The sequence below is a fragment of the Myotis davidii genome, unplaced genomic scaffold, assembly GCF_000327345.1.
Source record: "Myotis davidii unplaced genomic scaffold, ASM32734v1 scaffold107, whole genome shotgun sequence".
Lineage (NCBI taxonomy): Eukaryota > Metazoa > Chordata > Mammalia > Chiroptera > Vespertilionidae > Myotis > Myotis davidii.
Genome location: NW_006383012.1, coordinates 2,335,780 through 2,359,177, shown reverse-complemented (window position 1 = coordinate 2,359,177; position 23,398 = coordinate 2,335,780). Strand labels below are relative to the sequence as shown.

The following is a 23,398-nucleotide window of genomic DNA, read 5'->3' as shown; positions in this document are numbered from 1 at the left end:
GAAACCTATGTAATTTTATTAACCAATGTTACCCCCAAAAAATTAATAAAAATATTTTTTAAAAGAAAAAAAAAAGAGCCCTCAGGAGATTCAGTGATGTGATTTTCAGCTTTCACCTTCTAGTATAGGATTCAATTTTCTTTGATCTAATACATTGTTTATTACTTAAAAAAAAAAAAAAAGATTGGCAAAGCCACCGAGGTGTGATCCCATGGCTCATTTAGAAACCTGCGAGTGGTTTGGTATGACTAAGGCTGGAGGTTTTGGCAGGACCCAGATCTTGAAGGACCTTCTAGGTCATGCTAAGCTACTGAAACTACTTCCAATGGAATGGAAAACCACTGGAAGATAAAAAACTGGAAAGTGGCATGATAAAAGAATGATTCTGGCAGCTGAGCGAGCAGGGCGACAATTTAGTAGGTTTTCAGGCAATTTGCTTTTTTTGGGCTGAATTATTATTTTTGAGTTTTATCCATGTTGATACATGTACCCTGAGTTCATTCACTTTTATTAATTTCGTGAATATTCATTCATTTATGGACTTAAATGCACTGCATTTTTTCCCCTCTATTTTTCGGTTGGTGGACATTCAGGTTGTGATTTTTAAGTTTTTGTTTTTTAAAATCAAAGCTATAATAAATGTAATGTGTCTCCCTTATTACAAAAGCAAGAGCCTCTCTCAGAGTGGAGCTGCTGGTTTGTGAGGGGAGCCCACCTTCAACTTAATAGAATGCCAACTTGCTCTCCACTGTGGACATAACAATATGGACTCCCATCAGTCGTGCATGAGTGTCACCGTTTTCTGGGGGTTATTTTTCAGACTTTTACATTTTCTTCCATTTGATGGGTTACAGTTTTTGTTGATACACCCCTGATTACTTATAACTTTGAGTATTTTTAAATACATTTTCTTAAATCCTCACCTGAGGATATTTTCCCATTGATTTTTAAGAGTGGAAGAGAGAGGGAACGAGAGAGAGAAACATCTAGGTGGGAGAAACACATGGATTGGTTGCCTCTTGCAGGAGCCCTGACCAGGCCCAGGGCCGGGGAGGAGCCTATAACCGAGGTCTGAGCCCTTGACCAGAATCGAAACCAGGATCCTTTGGTCCGCAGGCCGATGCTCTATCCACTGAGCCAAAAACAGCTAGGGCTTGAGTATTTTTAGATATTTATTGGCCATTTGGGGTTCTTTCTTACATAAACTGTTTCTTCATATCTTCTCCTCCTCTGACTCGTGTGTGTTAACTTTTCCATTGGGTTATTTACCTGTTTTCTTAATGATATATAGGATTTTAAAAAAGTATTCTGGTTACTAGTTCTTTATTGCAAATATCTTCTCATGGTCTGTGGCATGTCTTTACCTTTTTAATGATGCTTTGGTTGTATACATGATTTAAATTTTAACAGTCATTTTAAAAATCTTTCCAAGGATGAATCAACACAAATCATTTTTAGGTGTGTGTGCTGGAGGGGGGAATTATCAAAGGAAGTTGTTGCCAAGTGACCTTTCTTTCCCTGTAAAGTAAAAGGAGAAGTCAGCTCTCAAGAGATAGCTTCCTCCTTTAGCGAACATGTGTTGAGTCTACAATGAACACCTAGATCTGGGAGTTGGCCTGCATGGGATGGGGAGAGACGGGATGAGATGGAATTTCATACACAGAAATCCCTTATTAGAGCTTACCATTAGAGGACTAATATGGGCCATTCTCACAGCTAGCAAGAGGCAGAATCCTCACTAGAACTACGGATCCCAGGTCCAGCATGCTGTTCCACAGGTAGTCAAGCATGTTGACATGTCTTCCTTTGATCATAAGATAGAGATCTGAGAGCAATGCAGAATAAAAACAGTAAGACGAGACAGAATGTCAATTACAACTAAAAAAAGCCCATAACCATTTAATCTAGGCTCACAAACTGTTAGAAGCAGATATTATAGTCACATTAATTTGTTTGTCTTATGAGACAGGGAAATATCCTCTTTTTTTTTTTTTTTTCAGATGAGACAGAAGAAGTAACATGACTACCCTAGCCACTTTACAAGTCATAGCAAAGAGAGTAAATGAACATGGGCTTTGTGTTCAATACTCTTCATAAGCCACAAGACAAATGGTCAAATAGATCTATATAAATTGTAGCCACTTTCTTGTCTCAGTTGCTTTTTATTCTTCCATTGACTGTTGGGTTGACTGGTTCTACTTCACTCTGCCTGTGGAGAAAGCATCAAATTAGGTAGCTAATCAGAAACAAACTAACAAATAAACAAAAAAACCAGAGATACACTGATTAAATTGCTCATAATCAAGCTATTACAATCCTATTTTTTCTGTATATATATATCCTTACCAGCAAACACACATGTCAACTGCCTAGAAAGAGAGACACTGTTAATTAGGATCAATCAAAAGTTCTCCCCACCAAGAAAATGCTTCAAGACATTAACGCCTTGCATCTCACTACAGTAAGAACCTACGAAGAAACTGGTATCAGGTGCCCATGTGTCAGAGAAATATAACAAATTACAAGAAATCTTTAGAATATTCTCCAAAGTCAAATACAATGTTCACTGCTATCAAAAGTTGGCTTCTCCCATGTTTTCAATTCTACTAGTGCCAGGCACACCTTGCCAAGTGTTGAAGATGCAACGAAGAACAAGATGTCATCCCAGCCCTATGGATATAATGCCTAGAGGAACTCTGTTCTAAACCCCAATAGTCCAGGGTGCTCTTACTAGATGTAAAAATACTGAAGGAGAGAGAAGCAAGGTGTCCCGCCTGTGAATGCTGGTGAGCAGTATCAATGTTTAATTGGAACTGGGCCGCCGTTAAAGATATTCTTTCAGACAGGGAAGTGGGAAAAAGAATGAGAGGCCAACCAGTAAGGCGAGCGAGAGCAGGGCAGGTTTGGACACGGAGTATGTATGTGCTCAGCGCTCAGGCCGAAAAGCAGACTGTGGCCATGCCATTAATGGCCTTATATGGTGGGCTAACAAGGTGAGATTTTTTTTTTTAATTTTTACTTATTTTTTATTTTATTTATTTTTTACAGAGAGGAAGGGAGAGGGATAGAGAGTTAGCAACATTGATGAGAGAGAAACATCGATCAGCTGCCTCCTGCACACTCCCTACTGGGGATGTGCCCGCAACCAAGGTACATGTCCTTGACCGGAATAGAACCTGGTACCCTTGAGTCGACAGGCTGATGCTCTATCCACTGAGCCAAACCGGTTAGGGCACAAGTTGAGATTTTTAACAGGTAGGTGTAGTAGGCATATTTCATGTTTCCAGAAGACCAATTTGGCAGCCACATGTAGAAGATGCATCTTTGAAAAGGAATCCCTTTCTTAATCTATTCAATGCATCAAGCAGGTGAGAATTGATGACAGCCAGTTTGCAGCAGGGGGAAGAGGGAATACATCCATCCAGAAGACTCTGAGGTGGTAGAGTTAGTCAAATGGCTACAGTATAAGGGGGAAAGTGATTCCTGAAGCTGAAATGGGCAGAAAGTGCCTCAGAGTCACAGAATACAAAAGGCAACAAAGTCAGGCAGAAATATAAATTCTAGAACTTCTAATAGCTGATTATGCATTTCCTTCCTGCAATTAGGCTATTTTCAGAAAATATGATTTATTTCTCTTTAAAAATACATAAAATGCACTCTAATGGCTTTTGATGTGTTGGAATAAATAATCACCAAGTTGTGCCAAAAATTTTTGGAGCATTCTTCAACAGAGGAAATGCTTAGTCTTTGCACCTGAGATGCTCATGCCTCAGCGAGCTCTCCACCATAAAATATATATGTATGTATATATCAGAAATCAATTTGAAACAAGCATGATATCATCTGCAGGAAGTGCAGAGGTATTTTTCCATTAGCTTTTAATGCGAGGAAAACAAGATTGAGAAGGTGACATTGTTTCAGAGTTTCTAATATGGGTAGCTTCTGCAAGACAGGCAGCGTCAGAGATGCCAAAAATAGGGGATGCTGTGGTACCCTGCCCAGATTCCCCTCTGCGGACGGAGGTTCTCATTCTCCTAGACATAGGGAGTGTTGGTGGCTGGCAGTTTGCCCCTTCACAAGGGCAGCCTGCATCTATTGGCTGATCATTTGGGGCTGGGTATGAAGCCCTGGCTCCCTTAACTTAAGGGGGTGGGGGAGGGGAGCATGTCAGAAGGGCCACCCAGCTCCACAGCTCCTAGAGGATTGACTGAGGCCTCTTCTGCATATGCATCGAAGCAGCTTCTCCCCCTGTCCAGTGCTGTTCTGTCACCTCTCACCGGTGATGTTCCCAAGGGCATTACCCAACAAACCTCGTGCACAGAAATCTCAGAGTACTTTTCCTTGGAACCCCAACCTATGACATGTAGCAGGCCCACAAACAGTCTCTCATGAGCACTACTTAGGGAGAATGAGGCTGTTGCTATAAAAATCCATATTAAAGGTAGTGGGGCCTTGAACACAATGAGCCACACTTCACACAAGTGACCTAAAGGACTATGGATAAAAGAATCAGAGCAAGCACAAACAACAACAACAAAAAACTGAGTATGTTAAAAGCAAGAATAGGAGTTGAGTACAGGTGACTATCAGTTCTTCATTTCTTGGATCCTATAAACCATTGTTTTTTGGCTGTTTGTTTTCCCCTGTCTACTGCTCCACAAAGCTGCATGGCAATGTTCCTCCACTCAAGCTCCATCTCTGAGGGGGGGGTGGGGGGGTGGCGTTTGGAATCAGACATCAAAAGATGCCTGTGTCCCCACTGCCACCTAATGGGTTCTTTGGGCATTAAGGTCTCCATTCTGTAATTGTTTTTTTTGTTTTCAACTGCTGACACTGGAAGCAATAAAATGGCTAAATGTGACTATATCAAACTGTGGGCCAACAGTCTTAATGGGGCAAAACTCTGGGTCTCATTTTGGTTTCTCTTTAAATTTGGGAACATATATCCCCTACCACCTGTTGTTTGATGTAAGTATCCTTAAAAAAAAAGTGTTCTATTTACTGTACAATAAGAGTGATGTGGAATGTTCTAGGCTTTTTCTGCAATAAACTTTCTAGGATAAATAAACTGGTGACATAAACATCTGGAAACATCCAGATACAGAAGGTACTTTCAGGGACTGTGATATGGATGAATCCAATTAACTCCAGGTTTAAAAGACCATCTTAAGCCCGGCTGGTGTGGCTCAGTGGTTGAGCATTGACCTATAAACCAGAAGGTCACAGTTCAATTCCCAGTTAGGGCTCATGCCCGGGGTTGCAGGCTCGATCCCCAGCGTGGGGTGTGTAGGAGGCAGCAGATCCATGACTCTCTTTCCTCATTGATATTTCTATCTCTCTCTCCCTTCCTCTCTGAAATCAATAAAAATATTTTTTAAAAATAAAAGATCATCTTAAGACTACCACCGGAGGCTATTATATGAGAAAGCCAAACAGGGCCAAAAAAATGAAAAAAGCTCTGGTTACCACATCAGAGGGCAAGGGCCACTGGAGTCTCTCCTGTATGTGGGGAAGTCAAAGTAATTCTTTCTCATGCTTTCCTTCCTGGCCTTCAAAGAGATCCTGTGACTGCTTCGGCCTCCACTGCCCACATCTTCCTGCTAAGCCGTGACCCATCTGGCTTCTTACAGCCTTTTGTTTCTGACAACCACACATAGGCTTTTATAATCTTCCATATTACTTCTGAGTTGTTAAGCTACAGCTAGCTCAGGGGTGGGCAAACTTTCTGACTCGAGGGCCACAATGGATTCTTAAACTGGACCAGAGGGCCGGAACAAAAGCATGGATGGAGTGTTTGTGTGAACTAATATAAATTCAAAATAAACATCATTACATAAAAGAGTACGGTCTTTTTTTCAATAGTTTTATTCATTTCAAATGGGCCGGATCTGGCCCGCGGGCCATAGTTTGCCCACGGCTGAGCTAGCTCCTAGTTCCCCTTAACCATCTGCTGCTTTACCCCATCATTCTCCAAACATACAACGGCTCTCAAAACTATTCTAGCTAGTCTATGAACACTTTTCTCCACCTTTTTGAAACATACAGAAAAGTGGAAAGACTAGTACAATGAACACATATATGCTTCCACGATGATTGTTAACATTTTGCCACGTTTTATTTTCTCCAAACAAATATATATTCATACGCATGTGAATTTTGTACAACTTTATATAATTTTTTTGCTGAACCATCTGAAGGTATGTTACAGGTGTTATAGAACTTCATCCCTAAATACCTAAATAGGACATTGTAAGTAACCTATGTAAATTTCACAGCTAATAAAATTAAAAATTCAGTATCATCTAATATCTAGTTCATATTCAAATTTCCTAAAGTGTCCTCAAAGTTTCTTTTATAGTTTTGTTTTTCCAAGATGAGACTCACCAAGCTTTACCCATTGCACTTCATTGATATGTCTTTTGTCTCAATCTAGAACAGTCTTCCACTATTACTAATAATATTAACTTGAAGAATTTAGGTCAGTTTTCTTATGGAATGTCCCACATTCTGGACCTGCCCGAGTTTTCCCTCAGGGTTATTTTACTTGTTCCTCTACCCCTGTAAACTGGCAGTTGGGTCAAAAGGCTTGATGGTATTCAGGTTAAGTATTTTGGGCAAGGCTTTGTGATAAGTGAAGTTGTTACGTAACGTTGCATCAAACCAAGAGGCATTTAAAGTCAGGTTGTTCCACCATTAGTGGTGGTAAGTATGATCACTAGGTTAAGCTGGTGGCTTGAATTTCTTCATTATATGGTGTATATTCCCCTTTGTAACTACTAAGTACTCTGAGGGGGGTGATACTGACACTGTGTAAACATCTTCCTTTTCCCTATCTCCTTTTACAAGATGGGTTTTAGCTTCTATGGCTAACCTATGCCTAAATCACTGGGGATTGCACATGGTGATTTTTCCAATTCTATTGTTCCATTTACATTTATTGCCTGGCACTCCTCCAGAAAGAAAAAAAAAGCCCTCCCCCGACCTTTGATTTTGATTATCACTTTGAACTTATGGATTCTAAAAATATATTCAATGCTTTGATAATATATGGCACTCGTTATGCTTTGAAGACTCATTGATTCACATCTGGCTAACGGAGTCCCCTCAAGCTGGTCGGTGAACTTTTGACTTGATCCTATTAGTTTGGGGGCCCTTCCTTGCTTTCTGGCAAGATGTTCCAGGCTCACTTTTGTACTTTCTGGGCCTGAGACCTGAAATCAACCACTTCTTGGAGAAATGCTGTTTCTTCTGTGGGCAATGGTATCTAGACATCAAGCTATTTGGGCACTCTCCGCTGGGTAACATTACATCATATATGTCATTAGAGGGCTTCCCCCCAAAAACTCTTTATTTTCTATTTTTCTTTCCTCTTAAGAGTTTTAACTAGCATACCTATATTATATACTTTATCTATACTAGACATGAAAGTTTCAAAATTACATGATCAATAGTACTATTGGCAATACATCTGTGACGTGTTTGTTTTTGTTCTTTTTGCCCTCAGAATATACCCCACAAAGAACGTATGTAAAAGTACTGCTAAACACCACCTTCCTATAGGGTCTAAAGAACCGCGAATGACCCTGCCATTTCTGATCCTTCTAAAGCTTCTGATCATAGTCTTCTCCGAGCTGGAAGAATCCTTGCTGTCTGTTTCCAGTGGCAGTTTTCTGTTCGCTAGCGCTACACCTAAAACAGAATAGCTGGGGATGCGTATCCTGACACTGGCAAGGCAATGCAGACTTGTGTGAACAAAGCAGGGATGCTCTCACTGATGAGCACCTGCATTGGTCAGCACCCATTTAAGGTTGTTTTTCCCTCAACCTCAAGTGAATGATGCCCTGTAAGTCATCCAAGGATATGTTTTCAAGGCACTGTACCCCCCCAATACTCAGTAAGCACAAAAAGCCAGTAGCTTGCCCTGCAGCAAACCCCCATCCAAACATTCAAAATACCTATTATGATTGAGGGCAAGGAGCATAAGCAATGATCACTGTGTACACATCTCTAATTCATCTCCTCAGGCATTTGTTGAGGGAACAAAAAAATGTGGGCAAACCTGAGGCTACGCTTAGTCAGAAGGAATACAACATGGACGCCAACAGCAGACGCCAACTTTTCGGACCTTGCGGACCACTAGTGGTCCACAGACCACCAGTTGGCGACCACTGACGTTGACTATATTAGTTTATTGTGCCCTGCAGTAGACTGGCACATTTCCAAAGGCAACTGCTATAGTTTAATTTTAGCAGTTTAAGTGTTTTCTTTGAAAGATAGGTAAAAGTGAAATAGTATATTCTAATGACAACTTTGGAGTCTTTTTTACTACTGACTTTCACTAAAATAAATACTAGGTTTAAAGAACTAGAGATTTTAGATTGCTCTTTTTGAAGAATAAACATGACTAAATTTGAATGAGAATTTTTTAAAATATATTTGTATTGATTTCAGAGAGGGAGAGGGAGACAGAAATATAAACATAAATTATGAAAAAGAATCATTGATCAGCTGTCTCCTGCACACCCCACACTGGGGATTGAGCCTGCAACCCAGGCATGTGCCCTGGTCAGGAATCAAACTGCTTCGATCCTGTACCCTGACCGGAATCAAACCCTGACCTCCTGGTTCATAAGTCGACACTCAACCACTGAGCCATGCTGGCGAGGTTGAAAGAGAATGTTTTAAAAATCAGACACTGAAAGTAGATTTTGATACTTCAAAGGAAGTGGGAAGACAGAACACCTATTTGAAGTAATACTCTTAAATCAGTTTATATTTGTTCGTTTTGTCTTGTTTTTTGCTCGTTTTGTCTTTAATAGCACATAGAATCATGTCATTAATAGCACATAGAATCACTGTGAAAATTAAATGAATACGTGTAAAAATGGCACCGTGTATACAACTGTTACCATTTCCTTGTGAGGAACTAAACTTTAAGATAGCTTCCCCTCCGCCCCCCTCCAATATAACCTATGTTGCACAGAGGGAGAGACTAAAAGCAATCCTGAAAACAAAAACTATCCAGAAGAGAAAGAAATCTATACTGGAGCTTATAACAAATATTTTCATATTTTTTCATCTAGAAGATTAGTGAAGAGTTGTTACTTGAGAGATTTTTACACAACTGCAACGTTTATTTTATATTCAAGAAAGAGCCTTCTGGCATTAATTTTAATAATACACAATTAGAATAAGAGCAGTTGTTAAAAACTACACTGTATTTTAAACAAACTTCTACTATATATTAAGGAAAAGTTCATCCTTTCTGGTTTGTCTTCCTGGTTAAAGCTAGCTGCATGCTGCTGCCCCCTGCAGCATGTCCAGTTCCTGCAAACTGCCACTCCAGTCACCACAAATTGCCATCTCTGTAGATTATGACTCAATGAGGGATATGTGTGTGTATGTAGAGAAGAAAAGGGAAGATCTCTTCAAAACAAACTACCAAACCCCCAAGAGAACACTAAGGCAATGGTGCCACAGACCAAAAGAGGTAACCCACCTGGGAAGAGGGCCTTAAGGTTCTAGCAACAGACCCCAACCTCCCAGACAAAGTTCTTTCCTGGCTTTTTTGTGTCACCGGTCTTTATCTTTTTTTTTTTTTTTAATAGCTAGTTTAACTGGAAAAAAGTTACATATGTATAGAAAAAAAGGGTAAAGAGTAAAAGGGGTAATCAGTGAAAACATCTGGCTTTCGCTCCAATCTCCTGTAACCATTCAGAAGTAACATGGTATATACCATTAGAAACACAACCGCTTCAAACACATTCCCTATTTTGTCGGTAACCCTCACCTGAGGATATTTTCCATTGTTAACCCTCACTCGGGAATCTTTTGCTATTAATTTTTGGAGAGTGGAAGGGAAAGGAGAGACACAGAGAGAAACATCCATGTGAGAGAGAGACACTGATTTATTTGTTGCCTCCCCCTCGTCCCGGAAAGGCCAGGGACCGAGCCTGACACCAGGGCACACGCGCCTTCGATGGGTATGGAACCCGCGACCCTTCAGTCTGCAGACTGATGCTCTATCCATTGAGCCAAACTGGCTAGGGCCACATTTCTTCAAAAAAAAACACAAAACAAAACACCAAAAAACATTTTTATTGATTTCAGAGAGGAAGGGAGAGGGAGGGAGAGAGAGAAATATCAATGAGAATCATTGATTAGCTGCCTCCTGCACTCCCCACACTAGGGATCAAGCCCACAACCCGGCAGGTGCCCTGACCCTCCTGGTTCACAGGTCGACACTCAACTAAAGAGCCACGCGGGTGGGACAGGCCATTCCTTTTTAAACATAAATCAAAGCGGTCACACCACCGTTTACCACAAGACTAAACTTGGAGACTGTTCTCTACCAAGCGAGACAGAACCTATATAATGAATTTAAAACACATCTGTTCTAACAAAATAGGTTTAAAATAAATACATCTCCAATAGGTTCGGCCTCAATTTAGTTTTTTGTGGTTACGACTTAGGTTTTCATGATTATAAAAAGCGGTGGTTCTCAAACTTGAAAGGACGACCACACTTGGAGAACCAACTGCTAGTGCGATCGCTGCATTAAACCCCATTGCTTCCATCCCCTAGCGCTGCTCGCCGCAGGCGGTACGCGCCATGAATTCCCAGGGAACCTCAAGCAGGACGCCGACACCCAGTCCCAAAATAAGCCCACGACGCCCCGACGCCCAGCCGGAACTGGAAGCACGAACCTGCACTCGGCGCCAGGCGCCGTCCAGCGACGCAATTTCCGTCCCATTAAACCCCGCCCACTCTGCGTCCCTAACGCAAGTAAGGGCTGGCGGCCTATTGGGCGTTGCGAGTCACGTGACTCGAGCGGCGTCTCGCGATGGCTTTCAACTCTCGCGAAATTTCTCCCGCCTCTGTCTTTCCTCCTCCCAGTGCCGGGCTTCCCTCCCCTCCCCCTTACCGCCGACCGAGTTCTTTTCAGAGTCGCCGCCTTGGTGTCGCCGGGGAGATTTTTCTTGCGGCTACTGTTGCCGCAACCACCCCTGGGCTTATTGGCCCCGACCCCTTCCCGCCGCCCCGACCCCAACCCCACACAAGGTAACAAACCCGGTGAGGGAAGGAGTGAGGCCTCGCCGGGCCGCGGCCTCTCCCGAGTGGAAGGGAGGCCCCAGGCCGAGCAGCCGGCCGCGCCGGAGAGGCCTGGCCGCCGGCCACAGTGTCGGGAGCCCCGGCCTCCTCTCCCACCCAGCGTTGGGCCCTGAGCGGCGCCGGCGCGGTCGGGGCCTCCGGGCCGCGGCGGCGAACGTGGCTAAACCGGGGAACCCGTCGGGTGGGGCTGGGACCGCGGGAGGCTTCTTGAAGGGCGACCGGGGCCGTTTCCGGCGGAGCCTGTTGGGGGTGTGGGGTCCCGGCCCCGCGGGCGTCCGCTCGGCGTCCCTGGAAGCTGATGTTTGAATTACTTGGAGGTCTGAGATGAACGGCCGCGTTGTGGCGGGCTTTGGGGTGGCGGGTGGATGGGAGGCGAGCAGCCCGCCCTGCCCTCACCCCTGGGAGCCCTTCCAGATCCCAGCCTGTCGTTGACGGGAGCTGAGACCGAGGGCCCCGAAGCCCCGGGCGTGCGCTCGCACCTTACTTCCAGGAGGAGGAGGAGGATTTGCGGGAAGGCTCGTCCCGGAATGCCCAGATGGGAGTGTGTGTGCTGTTCCCTGCCCGGAAGGAAACAAGCCGGCATTATTGACGTGACTGGGCGGAAGACTTCTGCTCGGAGAAGAGCTTCTAGACACACTTATTAATAGAGTAGCTCATGTAAAGAGAGTTATTTGTGTAGTTAATCCAAAAGCCATTTACATTTGGCTTTGGAAGTATGCTTTAGTGCTTGTAGTAAATATATTTTTAGAAGTCTTCACTCCAACAGAGTAATGTCTTTTGAGAGGGGAGGCCAGTGACGATCTAATAATCCTTTTAAGTGAACCGACTGCAGTGCTTTCCTTATTACAGGAATTTAAAGAAAATTAGAATTTCTCTAGTCCCCACATCAGCTTTTCTCTGAAACTAAGAGTAGAGGTGATGGTGATAAACTAAGCTGCAGTGAATTGCAATGAGTTGGGAGCGGCATTGGCAAGGTTAATTCAGGCAGACAGGGGCTTTTTTTTTTTAAGTTTGTGGGCTTTTTTTGTTGTTAATCCTCACCCGAGGATATTTTTCTGTCTTTTTTTTTTTTTTTGGTTAATCTTTACCCGTGGATATTTTTCCATTGATTGTTTTTTTTCAGAGATAGAGTGGAAGGAAAGGGGAGACAGAGAGAAACATCGATGTGAGAGAGACACATCCATTGGTTGCCTCCCCCAAGTGCTGGGGATCAGGGCCTGCAGCCTTGACTGCCCTCGAACCCGGAACCCGTCAGTCTGTGGACGGAGGCGCTACCCACGGAGCAGAACTGGCTAGGGCAATGTTTGTGTGTTTTTGTTGTTCAGTTTTCATGGCCTTGCCCTTTTCCCCTCCAGATGTCAGAGGATCTAGCAAAACAGCTGGCAAGCTACAAAGCTCAGCTCCAGCAAGTTGAAGCTGCCCTGTCTGGAAATGGAGAAAATGAAGATTTGCTAAAATTAAAAAAAGATTTACAAGTAAGTATGAGGGGACACTTACTGCTACATTATTCAAAAAGGGTAGTTCTGTCTTTTTCAAATGATTTCTTGCTTAGAACTGTAGGTGTCCAAGGCACCCATGGAGGTGGTGTTTACCCTTTCCCCTTGTGTATGTTCGCATTGGCATCCGTGGCTGTAAAAGTCGGGTGGTTTCCTCAGTTTGCATACATCAAAACGAGTGAAGCATTGTCCTTTGTTATGTAAATCTTGTGTGTTCATTTAATAATAAGTTGATTTTAGAAGTCTCAGATTTACTAGAGAAGAGGGATATATAATTTACAGTGGAAAGTACTTTTACATTTAAAGACCTGGCAAAGGAAGTTTAGTTCAAAAAGTAACTAAAATTAAAGGAGAAAGATAAAACCTGATTAAAATACTTTTTAATGCCACAAGTCTTTGAAAATGAGAGTGTGTGTGTGTATCAAAGCTAGCAGGTAACACTTTGTATTGAAAGCACATTATAAAAACATAAAAGATACTTGTTTTCTTCATAAATGTTACTTCATGTTTGAACTTAAAGGGTAGGTTTTTCAGTGTAGTTGTTGACACTTGTTGAAGTTAAATTGAATCTAGGTGAAATGGATCCTAACTTGTTTTGTTTGTCATGGGAGAGTTCAGTATGTATGAAACCTGCTTTTAAAATCCTGTCCTGGGCAGGGGTTGTCTCAAAACAAATGACGTTATATAGTAAATATCTATTATTTCTCAGAACACTAGGTTGATTAATAAAAACTCCACATAAAAGATTTGCAAATATATATGACTTCCATCTTAACAAATTTGAGACTTAGTTTCGAACCTCATGTTTTGGAAAGTTTTAAAAGGTGTTTTGATTAGATGCTCTTTCTTTACTGATTCAGTACAGAACTTGAATCATCTTTGTCTTATCTAAGTAATTCTTTCCCTCTCTGTATCATCTTTTGCCTTTTAAAGTTACTAATATTTTAGAAATATTGGAACTGCAAACAAATGAAAATTATTTGACATGAAGTCCAGATTCAGGATTCTGAAAGAGCTAATGTGGGCATAATTAAGATGTTGAATATTTTCACGTTCAAATTCTAGATTTAGGATAAACTCTAATGAAGTTGCTGTGATGGTATTTGTTTGATTGTTTCTAATCTTCACCTGAGGATATCTTTTTCCATTGATTTCTAGAGAAAGTGGAAGGAAGGGAGGAAAGAGAAGCATCATGTGAGAGAGATGAATTGATTGGTTGCCTCCTGCACAAGCTCCTACCGGAGCAGGGGAACCTGCAACCTGGGTATGTTCCCTTGACCGGGAACAGAACCTGAGACACTGCAGTCCCCAGGTTGACTCTAATCACTGAGCAAAAATTGCCTGGTATGTTATTTTTTAAAAACACAGAAAACAGGACCCTTTTTAAATTTGTAGAAGTCAGGCCAATAGATTTTAGTGTGCTAGTCAATAAGGAAGAAACGTTTGCAGAGCAATCTTTCCCACTCCCAGACCAACTTCTTGCCTCAAGGGAAGATCCTGGCACGCCCCATCTTTCACCAATTTAAAAGCAGTCCTTTTTTTTTAAAGAAATAAAAAAAGAAACATTGTGTGCAAGGTTGTATATATTGCCTCCTGGGCAGTGGGAGAAAGGGTCTGTGTGGAACTGACCAAGGGGAACTTGGGGGTGAAGGTTGAAACAGCATGATTATGAGGTCTTTTTAATATTTCTAGAATACATTGTCAGAGCTTGGACAGAATTGCCTTATACTGACATGATCTGTAGTGGAAGTTCTGATAGGCCTTGTAGTAAGAGCACAAATGCCCCGAGGGGCTCATTTATCTGTAAAATCACTTCTTTAACCATTAGAACAGCACTGTACAATAGAACTTTCTGAAATGATGAAAATGTTCTGTATCTGCTGTGCAATACTGGAGTCACTAGGCACATGTGGCTATTGAATGTTTAAAATATGGCTAAAAATCTGAATCTTTAATTTTAGGTAATGAAATAGCCTGTATGACTACCTTATTGGTTGGCACAGATTTAGAAGCTTAAGTTCTAACAGTTCAGGTAGCCATACAGAATGTTTTTCCTAATTAAACCTTATCACAGTTTCTTTTCCTCTTCGTCTATCATGAGGGAAAAAAATCATTTTGGTCACTAGATTTAGGTCTGTGTAAACTAAAAACTACTAAAAGGTGGAAGGCATCATTTAAGATTAGATAATATTCTGGTAAGTGTTTGGATATCTGCTTCTACCTATAATTGTTGTCTTTATTGATTAGTTACAGCTTCTATTTAGCATGGGTTTAAAATTCTTTTTTTTTCCCCTCTGCTTTCTGGGATATACCTCAGGTCATTGATACTTAACACATTAAGCGCCCAGTCAGTCACTGGTGACTAACACTATACCTACCATCCGGAAGACAAAACAGGATGGGCGCTTAACATGTTTCATACTGCCCTTTATGTTTGCTGAAAGGTCTGGTCAAACCGAGTTTGTGGCCTTCTTTGTTTTCTTGTGTTTCTCTTATGGAATGTCTTATTCTGGTTATGAATTTGCCCTTTCACTTATGACAATCTCTCTTTCTGCATTTTATCAATGACTTCCATTTTGCCAGTAGGCTTCCATTTTTATCTCTTTATATACTGTCTTTCCTATAGAATAAAGTTACTCAGCAGGCAGCAAATTGATCTACTGAAGTTGTAGTTGCCTTTCTTTTTTCACTTAAAAAAGTGGGTATAGTAAAATCCAGGCTAGCTAGCTGACTAGCTCCCCAGGCAGTCTATGATAATCACAAAAATAGTCAATTTATTAAGCTGTTTTGCTGAATAAAACTGGTTCTAAAGGAGGCAGGGGTCAAGTCACTTGTCTCATATATTACAGTGGCTCTCTGCATCCCCGAAACGCCTTCCTTCAGTAAGCAGAGTGCTTGAGTGCATCCCCTTTGACCTGCTGATATGTAGATCACAACATCTGATGCTTCCTGGAATTGCCGATTACTGTAACTGCTGCCCATCTGTCAATGAAGGAGCAGTTTCAGAACTCAGACTTGGGGGAGGAAAAGTAATTAATGGTATGTACCTTTAAGAACCCCCTCATACATAAAATAGTTTCTCTCTAATAATTTGGTCAGTATGCACATGTGAAGGAAAAAATTTAGAAGGGTCTTCATAGTTTGTTGGGTGAGGTATGTAAAATATGGCACAGTAAAAGGACAACTAGGGATAAATGCTGTGGATTTTTTAAAAAGTCATTTCAGTGCAGGGCTCTGAAAATTATAACTCTTTAGGACCCCTTTCTTTGGTGAAAATGTATTTTCTTATAAAAATAGGATAGGCATCTATCCTAAGAATAGTAGAGTTCTAAATCTTCAACCTACAAATGCAGAATTCATGTTTGTGCATTAGTAGGTAAATGATCATCCCTAGTTAGATGGAATTATTTAATGATAGAGGTTGTATGGGCTCTTGAGTCAGGCTTAGATTAGATTACATTCCTAGGCCTTAAAGTGGTTTATTAAAAACAGGACTAATAATTTACTCTCCTTTGTATAGTACATGATATATTTATTTGGAAGGTCTTTGCTTTATTTGCTTTATATGCAAAAGTTCATCTAATTAAATGGTATCTGAATGGCTACTTGGCACCTGATAAAACTTCACTAAAGATACTACTCTACTGAATTTAAATATGAGTTTTCTAGATTTTTTATTCACAAAATTTAATTCACAAAACTGATCTTCCTCTAAGAGCTTAACATTCCCCCCATTTTTAGGCTCAAATACTAGTTTTTCAGAAATAGCCAGGAAGATATAGAATCTTAGGTGAGAGGTAATATTTAACTTTCTTGGCTACTGAACCAGAAGTACTATTTATAAAACCTCAATGGGAGCCAGAAGAAACTCAGTGCAGAGTTTAACTTGGTAATGTTTATCCCAAAAAAACACATGATGTTTTAAGGTATTTTGTATGCAGTAGTAGGGGAACAGGTATGCAGGTTCTTAAGTCAGGTAAGATGATACATAATATGGGTTGTTTTTAGAGTAAAATTATAGCAGATAGGTAACAGATCTGTCAATTTGTACTATTCCTTGAGTTTTTTAACCAGCCCTCCCAAATACCTTCAAATGAAGCCAATAAGTATAAGCCTGAATTACAAAAAATATTTGCCACACAGAAAGATATTGCTTGCCTGTGTGTGTTAACATTTATTTTTTTTCCTTTTAAATGAAGATGTGCTAATATGTGTAACATTAAGGTATTGGGATATTTTCAATCTAACCTTGGTAACTTGCTTACCTGGATGAGGTAAGCTTTATAATAAATGAATAGGAAGACTAATGGCTTTTTATATATACCTACAGTATTTTAGTAGAAATATATATAAGGAACATTTTTATTACTACAGATACAAGGCTGCTTCAAGTGTTTTGGGGTTTGGGGGTATGGGCCATGTTGGCTAGGCATTTAATAGTACTGTAATACCCTGTAAAACAATGTCATGAAATACATATATGACATGATATAAGTGATCTTAAATCTAGCTCAGGCCTTCATAATTGACTATTTCTCATCTTTGTAGAGATCTGGTCAGCTAAAATTGACACTTAGAAATAATGCATGGTATAAGCTCAAGTCTACCCAATTATTTCTACTAGTTTTTGAGATTAAGTTGAAAGGCAACTGTCTGGGTTTAAATCTCAGCTCCACACTATAAAATACTGTATCTCAGTTTATGCATGGGGATAATCACAGTACATACACTATAATTTTGTTATGAACTACAAATAACTGTAGAGTATGTAAGTGCTATATGGTGAGAGCTGTTGTCATCAAAAAATGAAAGAACTTGCTTATTGAAAATAGGTGACAATGTGAATTATAAAAATAATGTTATGGTTTTTGGTTTTCCTTTCTAGGAAGTTATAGAACTAACGAAAGACCTTCTGTCAACTCAACCTTCAGAAACTCTTGCAAGTTCAGACTGTTTTGCTTCTGCTCAGCCCACTCATTCATGGAAAGTAGGGGACAAATGTATGGCAATCTGGAGTGAAGATGGACAGTAAGTGTAGAAAAAAACTAACTATAACATGAAATATTAATATACAATGGTAAGAAGTTTTTATTCAGTTCGACTACCCTATTTTAATCTTTCTATATAGCCAATGTGGTTAATAGAGCCAATTTGATTCTTGGGTGGTTACCATTAATACAGTTTAGTTTTTAGTTTTGGATTAAATTTTGGGGCAGAAGAATGGCTAAGATCCCTGAGGAAAGAAAACTGAAAGCAGAGGAAAATGGATATTTTAAAAAATAATCTAAATTCTTTTTTCCTCAAATTGAAAATTGAATGAATGGTTGGCTATCTTAGATGTCCATGAAGTACATACACTGAAATTATTCCGATAAGAAGAATCTTTTCTCAAAGAGATTGACTAAAGCACTGTTAGTAGACATGTAAGAGACTTTCCTGGCAAATATTGATTAGGACTTCCTTTTAGGATACCAGATGGCTAACTCCAACCACTCTTGCATTATCTTTGCCAAAGGGTCATTTGATTACAGAACTTTTATTTTAAACACATGTAATAGTTGAATCACTACAGTGTAAGTCTTGGAGGCTGAGTACTAAACCTTTACTCACCTGCTTACAGCCATGATATCTTTACAGGTGTTATGAAGCGGAGATTGAGGAGATAGATGAAGAAAACGGCACTGCTGCAATCACCTTTGCTGGCTATGGCAATGCTGAAGTGACTCCACTGTTGAACCTGAAGCCTGTAGAAGAAGGAAGGAAGGCAAAGGAGGACAGTGGCAGCAAACCCATGTCCAAGTAAGTGTGTTTTTAGCATTTTAAGTGTAATCTTCGTGAAGAAAACCAACTTGGGCCTTGTCCTGACTGAGTTCATGAATGAAACATAATGGGTACTTTAAGGGAACAAAGAACAGGTACCTAAACTGCACTTAGGCATTCGGGGAAATTACTTTGAGAAAATGACATCTAAACTTTAGAGATCTGAAAAGAAAAGGAGTTAGTCATACTAGAAGGTATGACTTTGAGCAAGTTGCCTATCTTCTGTTTCCTCGTCTGTAAAACGGAAATAGTATCTACATTTTTGGATTTGTCAAAGAGTTTTCAAAACTTAAGTTGCTACATAAATATATTTGAATTTAAGAAAATTGTCATCTATTAAAATTACATTTGATTTAAGCAACCCAATAAGAAAATCAGATTATAGAGCATCTCTTTTTAATTTTTGACATCTGTATGAAAAGCCACACTTGGCTTCATAGTGGTGATTATACGATACAAAGGAATCTAGATCTTATTACCTCTTTTTAAAGACTTCTTCCTTTATCCTTTTTTTGGTGAGACCTCAGTGTTAACTAAGCAGAACTTACTATGAGAGCTTTAGGCTCTAATCTTATTTACTGTTTTTGGAAAACCCCAGTTGCTTTTGTGTTAAAAATTGTTAGCTCTGATTTCCCTTTGTGCTCCTGTACTCTTCCAATCTAAATGAAATAGGGATTTATGTTCCTCTAATCTCTTCATACACTATTTCCAAATGCAGCATTTTACACTTGCTAACTGTCCACTTAGAAATTGATAGAAGGTTTAGACATCTGTTGACACTCGTCTTATTCCTAAAACACAACTGGCAAAAGCTATGTAAACATCAGCTAAAAAGTCATAGTTGAAATATTTTATTTAAATGGGCAATAGATTACTGTTATGTTTGAAAGTTTCCAAGTATGCGCGATATATTTTAAATAACATTTATTAGTGGCACTGGGTCATTGGCATTGATGTTAGTGCTTTTATTCATGAGGAGAAGAGTATATAAGTTTATTCATTTTCGTTCTTTTTTCTTTTTTTTTTTTTGTATTATTAAATATCCCCAGGAAGTCGTGTTTTAAATCTTAAGAGTTGACATTTAGTTGTTATATCCACACAGAAAAGAAATGATTGCTCAGCAGCGTGAATATAAAAAGAAGAAAGCTTTGAAAAAAGCACAGAGAATAAAAGAACTTGAGCAGGAGAGAGAGGACCAGAAAGTGAAATGGCAACAGTTCAACAACAGGGCCTATTCTAAAAACAAAAAAGGCCAGGTTAGTAAATCCTTTCATCATATTTCATAAATTTGAAAAGCGCAGCTGTCATTAAAATGAAAAAGGAGGTACACAGGTTTTTAAAAATACATGACTGGGTCTTAAATTCAGAATTCTCTCCACTCTTCATTTTGGCTTATTGAAAGAATCTACATTAGCCACTGTCTGTACAATAGAAATACTATAAATGAGAATTTATATCAGGAATTACAAAAGATCTAGTTTTTTTCCTTTCTGTAAACTAAAATTTGAAAAATTATTTGCTGTTTTATCACATTCAAGAGGGTGTGTTGTACCACATTTGTTTTGTTAACATGACTTTATGCTGGACATCATTGGTAGATTTTATTTAAAAGAGTATTCAGGTTCTTTTTCTCCTAAGTATATTTTGTAACTTTTATTGTTTCCAAAACTAATCAAGAACGGTTTCTGTTTCATTTCCCTTAGGTAAAGAGGAGTATTTTTGCTTCACCTGAGAGTGTAACTGGCAAAGTTGGAGTAGGAACTTGTGGAATTGCTGATAAACCTATGACACAGTATCAAGATACCTCTAAGTACAATGTCAGGCATTTGATGCCTCAATAATCAGAAAAACTGTTGGATTTCATCTCTGCAGGGCTTTACATTTACCTTTTTATCCTTATATTTTTCTAAAGGTAAATTATTTGTTAGATGAGTAAGGAAGATACCATTGTTGTCATTGTTTGACTTCAATAGAATGAAACTTGAAGAAATTGCATTTGATAACCGCTATTCATTTAACTTGGTTCATTACTACTACCACACTTTCCTCAAAGTTTGTTGAGTAACGCAACTTTTCTAGATAGATGCTGCTTAAATAAAGCACTTAGATGAATTGTTGATCTTCCTGATGTCAGGCCCCATACATTTTATAAAGTCCTAACCTGGAACTTTCAGTACCTTAAAGCTTGCCACGTATTCTGAAAGCAATTCACTGGAATATCAAGGCAAAACACCAAACTTTACCGAGATTTTTTTTTCTTTTTTACCTTCAACTTAAATTTAGCTATTGGCCAATTAAACCTAAAAAATAAGTTAACTTGTAAAAGTCCAATTCTGTTTTCAGGTTTTTCCTTCAATAACTTGTTTCCTAAGCCTGTTAGACCATCTCTAAAATGTATCCAGCTCTTTTATTCTTTTCACTGAGTTTTAGTTTTATGTAAAAAACCATGTTTTAGCACCAGCTACCTTTTCTAATTGTTTCCCCCCTCCTGTGTTGGTTTTTCACATAGGGTAGTGGTACCATTTTTTTTGGATGTGAAATGTTTATATGAGAAAACAAAAAGCTGATGTATAGCCCTGTATACAGTGTAGATACTATTTTTGTAAAAAAAAGAAAACTGGCTAAATTAATGAACAAGAGTACTGAATGTTTCATCATTAAAAATGGACTGTATTTCTTGTGCATTAATCTGACCATAATCCCCTGTATATTATGTTCATGTAGCTGAGTTTGTAATTTTTGTTTACTAGATCAAGTTGTCAGCATTTGCTGGTATAAGTGAACATCACATTTATCCTGAGTTGAGTTTAAGCCAAATATATGCATAGAAAAGTGTCTTCCTGTTAATGGAAGTCAGTGATTTTCAGGATGTGTTAATTTCAGTTTTTGTATGTTTAACTTTTATTAAATAAAGTGTTTTTAAAATCTCCAGGGTGTGTTATGACAAAGGTAAAATCTTAGTAGTAGCTCCCAGCATTGATAATGATTAAGCCTCAATTTGCATACATCATTTCTGCAAAAGAAAATGAGTATGTTAAAGGTTTCAATAAATCCTTACCTACTCCCATTAGACATAAAGAATTAGATTCTAAAGGGCAAACCAATTTTAAAGGCTTGTGCTCTGTTTGGAGTTTATAAATTTTTGCTACCAGGAAAATAAAATTTTTTATTTCATGTATTTTAATTCTTTTGGTAAATTGAAACTTTCAGGAGGATAGTGGTGAGGTAGAATTTTTCATCTTGCCTTTCCACCTCCCAACCCAGGAGATTACTTTTTCCTTTCATTTTTGGCCACTGAGTAGCGCACATATGATAGAAACAAAGGTGAAACATTTTTTACACACAAGGTACAAATTACAGTAGAAAAAGGGCCACATAGCTTGAAAAACTTATAAATAAAATATACTAATGCTCAAGTTGTTAATTGTAACATACTAATCAACAGTATCCTGGAAGGATTGCAATTGTACCCTTTTAATGAAATACCACAGGACAGACATTTGGTATAATTGAGTGGCCACACCAAATGGTTTTTGGTGAGATTACCTTGGTATGTTTATCACTCACCTGGTGTTTGTGTAGGCAAGACTTGTATTGAGACTTGTGCTTTGTTTGATTGACCCTATGGGCCTTCCTTCCTGTACATTAGTTTTTCTGGAGGGCTTTGCAGTAGGAGGAGGAAGGAGTAAAGGTGACCATATTCTATAAAATATATTTTTTAAAATAGGCATATGTAGCATGAGATCAGGAACCCTTATGTCAAAAGACCTAGATGTGGCTCTGAAAAGTCCGAGGTACCAGGATGATATAGTGTCTTTGGATTAAACGAAGTTAAGACGCCTGGAGAGAGTATCAGTCTTGTGTCATGTTAAAGCCGAGAAGATGCTTAATGGGTAGCATCTCATAATAATACCAATACCTTTTTACAAATGATGGTGGTTAAGCTCTCAATATTCTGAAACCAAATATATATCACTTGGTCTTATGAAGCTTTAATGTAATTTCCCATCAAGAAAGGCTTGACAAGCTCAGTAACTGACAGATCCTGCTGTCAGTCATTTAGGGCTCCCAAATAGCTATGGTTGCACACATCTTTTCAGAACTTGACATTTGACTTTGTTGTTATTGAACAGTTGAAGAATTCTTCAAGACCAGTCCTAACATTCCCAAAATATGTAAACTTTAAAATTGTAGTATTAATCACAGATAACATGCTTTTTAAATTAACATGTAGAAAGACTATATTAGAAGAGCAAGGACTTGAATCAGACTGCTGTTTGAATCCTGGCTTCCTTATTTATTACCAATGTGTATAACTCCTCTTTGATTCAGTTTTCAGCTGTAGAATAATTTGTTTCAAATTGTAAGGATGAATGAGTTAGTATGTGTAAAGTGCTTAGTGGAGTATCTGGCATGTGGTAAGCACTATAGAAGTGTTAGCTATTACCGTGCAGAGTGGTAATGGTGAATATCTGATCTTCCTTTTTTCCTTAAATTCTTTATTGTTTAAAGTGTTACATATATCTCCTTCCCCCCCCCCCACTGACCTCTCCCTGACCACCCCTACCCCCCTGATCTTTTTTCCTTAATTTGAACAATAATTCATATCAAAATGTATAATAATGCCCATTGCTTACAATTTGGCCCCTAATTATAAACATGCTACTGAAATGTTATCAAACTTTATAAGAAGTACACCGTAGTAAAGGTTAAAATTTTTATATAAGAATGTCTTAGGCATGTTTCTTGATGGGAAGGGGATACAGGTTATAATAAAATCATCCCTAAAGCTTGTTTAAAATTAAAGAGGAATTCCTGGATCCTACCTCAGAATCATCTAAGCCAAGATATAGCTGTCACTCCACAGGTGATTCTGATACACATCTCTGGCTGAGAACCATGTTTTTGGGTAAATACAAGGGTGCACAAAAGTAGGTTTACTATGCCCTTGTGACATTCTTTTGAGTTAA

The 23,398-nt window shown here is 39.2% G+C and overlaps 1 protein-coding gene and 1 long non-coding RNA gene across 4 annotated transcripts in view; one reads left to right on the top strand and one right to left on the bottom strand.

The window, feature by feature from the left end:
• The window catches only part of LOC102762334, a 33,471-nt gene extending 22,694 nt beyond the window's left edge, over positions 1–10,777 (bottom strand). The window contains exons 1-2 of the long non-coding RNA XR_001512313.1: positions 10,707–10,777; positions 1,685–1,825 (exon numbers count right to left, since the gene is read on the bottom strand). This is a non-coding gene — a long non-coding RNA (uncharacterized LOC102762334). The remainder of the gene's footprint in view (positions 1–1,684; positions 1,826–10,706) is intronic.
• Positions 10,778–10,863: 86 nt separating this feature from the next.
• Positions 10,864–22,809, top strand: SMNDC1 (survival motor neuron domain containing 1). Of its 3 annotated transcripts, none has more exons than XM_006778702.2 (6): positions 10,864–11,061; positions 12,468–12,587; positions 17,494–17,636; positions 18,246–18,407; positions 19,531–19,684; positions 20,132–22,809. In XM_006778702.2, the coding sequence occupies exons 2-6, from the start codon at positions 12,468–12,470 to the stop codon at positions 20,267–20,269; spliced, it is 717 nt and encodes a 238-aa protein (XP_006778765.1). In that variant the 5' UTR covers positions 10,864–11,061; the 3' UTR covers positions 20,270–22,809. The 3 variants fall into 3 exon arrangements, with proteins under 3 accessions (XP_006778765.1, XP_006778766.1, XP_006778767.1); XM_006778703.2 differs by lacking the exon at positions 10,864–11,061 and adding an exon at positions 11,132–11,429; XM_006778704.2 differs by lacking the exon at positions 10,864–11,061 and adding an exon at positions 15,458–15,647 and having other exon boundaries at positions 12,498–12,587.
• Positions 22,810–23,398: the final 589 nt, after the last annotated feature.

What these genes read in the sequence shown, in the direction of transcription:
- SMNDC1 (XM_006778702.2), top strand. Translation starts at nt 12,468, where the DNA reads ATGTCAGAGGATCTAGCAAAACAGCTGGCAAGCTACAAAGCTCAGCTC. An exon ending in AATTAAAAAAAGATTTACAA is followed by an intron (nt 12,588 to 17,493) that starts GTAAGTATGAGG and finishes TTTCCTTTCTAG; the next exon opens with GAAGTTATAGAACTAACGAA. An exon ending in CTAAAAACAAAAAAGGCCAG is followed by an intron (nt 19,685 to 20,131) that starts GTTAGTAAATCC and finishes CATTTCCCTTAG; the next exon opens with GTAAAGAGGAGTATTTTTGC.